The following is a 3,511-nucleotide window of genomic DNA, read 5'->3' as shown; positions in this document are numbered from 1 at the left end:
GTAATCATTGGGACAGCCAGCGCTGGCACATATCTTCTCGTTATATACGTATATATATTTAGAGTTTGACAACCCAGTACCAGCTGCTGTTGATAGCGCACCACACACCATCCACTTTTTTCTATGTTTTCAAGTGAAGATGGTTCGCAAAATTAATTGCAGGATTCTTACTCAACACCTTCTATAAATGTTCCTTTGTTTTGTCACATATCTGTCTACATTATTTATCTTTTGTGTACATTTCTATTAGTAGAATAGGTTTGCTATTCTAAATTTAAGAAAAGCTGATTTTATATAATTATTCCTGAGTGTATAAATCAGTGGGTTCAGCATCGGAGTAACAATAACATAAAATATAGCAATTAATTTGTCTGTTCCTGCTACAGAGCTTGACCTAGGTTTCATGTAGGCGGCCATAACTGAGCTATAAAACATTGTCACAACCGTCATGTGAGACCCACAGGTGGAGAAAGCTTTCCGCTGCCCGACTGAAGATCCAATTTTTAAGATACTTAAAATTATTTTAACATAGGGTATTACAATAAATGTGACTGGTGCCAAAAGAACAATCACACCAAGAACATATATAATAAATTCCATAATCAAAATGTTTTCACAGCCTAGTGATAATATTTCTGGCATTTCACACAAAAAATGATTTATTTTATTATTACCACAAAGATCTAAACTGAATATTAGTGACACACAGGGTATAGAGTTAAGAAACCCAGACAGCCATGTAGCGATGGCTAGTTTGTCACAAACCCTCTTACTCATGATTGTGGTATAATGTAGTGGATGACATATAGCTACATAACGGTCATAAGCCATGATAACTAGCAGAATACACTCATTTGCCCCAAATGACAGAGCAAAATACATTTGTGCTGCGCACTCAGCAATTGAGATAGTTTTCTTTACTGACATCAGATCTCTTAACATTCTCGGTACAATGACAGATGTGTAGCAGAGATCCAAAAAAGAGAGGTTTCCCAGGAAGAAATACATAGGGGTGTGAAGGCTGACTTCATACAGGATCAGAATTATGATGGCGATGTTCCCAATGAATATGATCATATACACAAGTAGGAAGACAACAACAAAAATAACTTGTGTCCTGGGATCACTGGAAAGTCCAAGAAGAATAAATTCTATTTTCACGGTATCATTGTTCCCGTGCATTCTTTCAAACAAAATGGGGAAATAATGTATGTTATAGTTGTGTAAACTAAAAACGCTCTGAATATCTTCATGTTAAATCACAACAGATGAAATTTATGTAACTGACATAACACAATAGGTCCATTCAGAATAATGTTAGGATTACCATAAACTGTTCCATAAACAGTAAAGATATTTCCTTGAGCATATGTTCCATATGGCAGTTTCTTACCTTTAATGTTTGCAGAGAGTTTTTTGCAAACATGAGTTTGTGGGGCCCTCCCCAGGGGTATATTAAGAGAGGATGAGGCCTACTGGGTTGTGCAGTCCCGGTAAAGGCCCCACGCTAGCTATTGTACGTAATTTTATTTATTTATTAACAGTTCCACACGCTCTGAGACTTCCAGCGCGACTCAGACCTAAGAAGCCGGAAGTGACGCGCACAATGCGTGTCACTTGCGTGCCACAGCCCGGAAGTCGATACTAACTGAACGCTCCGGACCCCGGAAATGAGGGTATAACAGCAGCGATTTTATGTTTATACCGCCCCATGTCTCCCTCAAGCCCTAAGACAGGTATTTACACTTTATTTTGTTAATAGGTCTGCCTCCTATTAATTTTTAAACGCATAATCAAATGAATGACTATACTAAACGTGATTTTGTATGTAATTGGTTAATGAGTATGCTAAATTGGTTAAGTGAACTTCCTGTGGCTAGGTATAAAAACCTGGACTCTGCACATGGTGCTACACCTTTGAAAAAGCTGTCAGTTGGACGGCGAAACATGTCAGGGAGCACCTGCTGATTTTATTGGGCATCTATGGTCTGATCCCTCCCCATTACCCATTTGCAATACAGTCATTTGGAGACTGAATACTACAATCTTGCAATACCTGGGCCTCATTTGCCACACCACCAATTTGGGAACCACTACCTGCATAATTAGGATTACCAATTCCGCATCATCGTTGAGGACTCCCCACACTCCACCAGGGGCTATAACAACATCCTCCAGCGTGAAAACAACAATCCGGCAAGGTTTCATGGACTCCCACAATATCCTACAATTTGAGGCATAATCCCAGGATCACTTCAACCCCATTTTCGTCTCCCCACTCTGGGGTAAACGGGACTTCTGACCATAAGTATCAGACCTTTGTTTTACAATTTTTTATTTCCATATCAATTTACATTTCTACTTTTTAATGTGTTTTTGTATTCATTTACTTACTGTGCAATATGTTGTTTCAAAGAATATTATTATATACCAACTAAGTGCATAGCACAATTTAACATTTTATAAAGAATACATTTTTCATGTTCTAAATACATCGTTAACCAATTATTGCTCATAGCGCTCCACCCACCCCCTTTTTTTCCATTTGCAAATTATACCCGGGGACTGACACCCCCAGTAGGAGCAGCTTGCCAAACCATCCCTGAAGGCGCCCTTCAACTAGAGGCCACTTGGCCATTAGTTAAACCCCCCTTTCCTAAGTTTCTTATATAGAACACACACATATACAGCAGCACTTTACAGAGAATAATTAAACATTCACATCAGTACCTGCCCCAGTGTACTGCACGCACACCCCCTTCTGGTGGATAGTGTAAGGCGGCAATTGGTAATAGAATCGCCAGGAGCAGCTCTAATGAGATCTGCTCCATCTGCAGCTTATTGGGGGTTATTCTAGTTCATTCTTTCTGACAAAATCCTTCTTAGATGGACAAAACCATGTGCACTGCGGGTGGGGCAGATGTAACTTGTGCAGAGAGAATTAGATTTGGGTGGGGTTTTACGTCAAAGTGAGAGCTATATTGCAATGTAAAATCATGCAGTCAGTATTTTCCCTGCACAGAAACAAAATAATTCACCCAAATCTAATTCTCTCTGCACATGTTACATCTGCCCCCCTGCAGTGCACATGGTTTTGTCCATCTAAGAAGGATTTTGTCAGAAAGAATGAACTAGAATAAACCCCATTGTACCATTCTGTGATGTTATAAAGTTACTAAAGTTTCTGTCCCTAAATCTTCAGTAGTAACTGGTTTATTGTTAAGGCCCCCATACGCTAATCCGAATTCTCCTAAGTACAAGTCGGACCCAATTTCCACTGAGCTCCCCAGGAGAGCTCACTTAGATCTGACACTTGATATGCCATTTTTACATGCGATAAATTGCATGCAATTTATGGCATGAAAAGCATAATGGGAAACTGCGGTCACAAGAGATTAAAAATAAACAAAAAACGGTGAGCGGCAGGGTGGCAGCAGTGGGGCAGGCTTGGCTGTGTTGAGCCCCGGGTGGTGATCGTGCAGTGGTGGGTTCCAGGCAGTGTCAGGCGGGC

The 3,511-nt window shown here is 40.1% G+C and overlaps 1 protein-coding gene across 1 annotated transcript; it reads right to left on the bottom strand.

Moving 5' to 3' along the window:
• Positions 1-246: 246 nt before the first annotated feature.
• Positions 247-1,182, bottom strand: LOC146021293 (olfactory receptor 5AR1-like). Its single transcript, XM_083155087.1, has one exon. It carries the CDS (start codon positions 1,180-1,182, stop codon positions 247-249), a length of 936 nt encoding a protein of 311 aa, XP_083011213.1.
• Between the last annotated feature and the right edge of the window lie 2,329 nt (positions 1,183-3,511).

Source organism: Crinia signifera, chromosome 7 (assembly GCF_055691185.1).
Source record: "Crinia signifera chromosome 7, ASM5569118v1, whole genome shotgun sequence".
NCBI lineage: Eukaryota > Metazoa > Chordata > Amphibia > Anura > Myobatrachidae > Crinia > Crinia signifera.
The sequence above is the reverse complement of the archived record's forward strand: the minus strand, read 5'-3'. Positions and strand labels throughout refer to the sequence as shown.

What these genes read in the sequence shown, in the direction of transcription:
- LOC146021293 (XM_083155087.1), bottom strand. Translation starts at nt 1,182, where the DNA reads ATGCACGGGAACAATGATACCGTGAAAATAGAATTTATTCTTCTTGGA.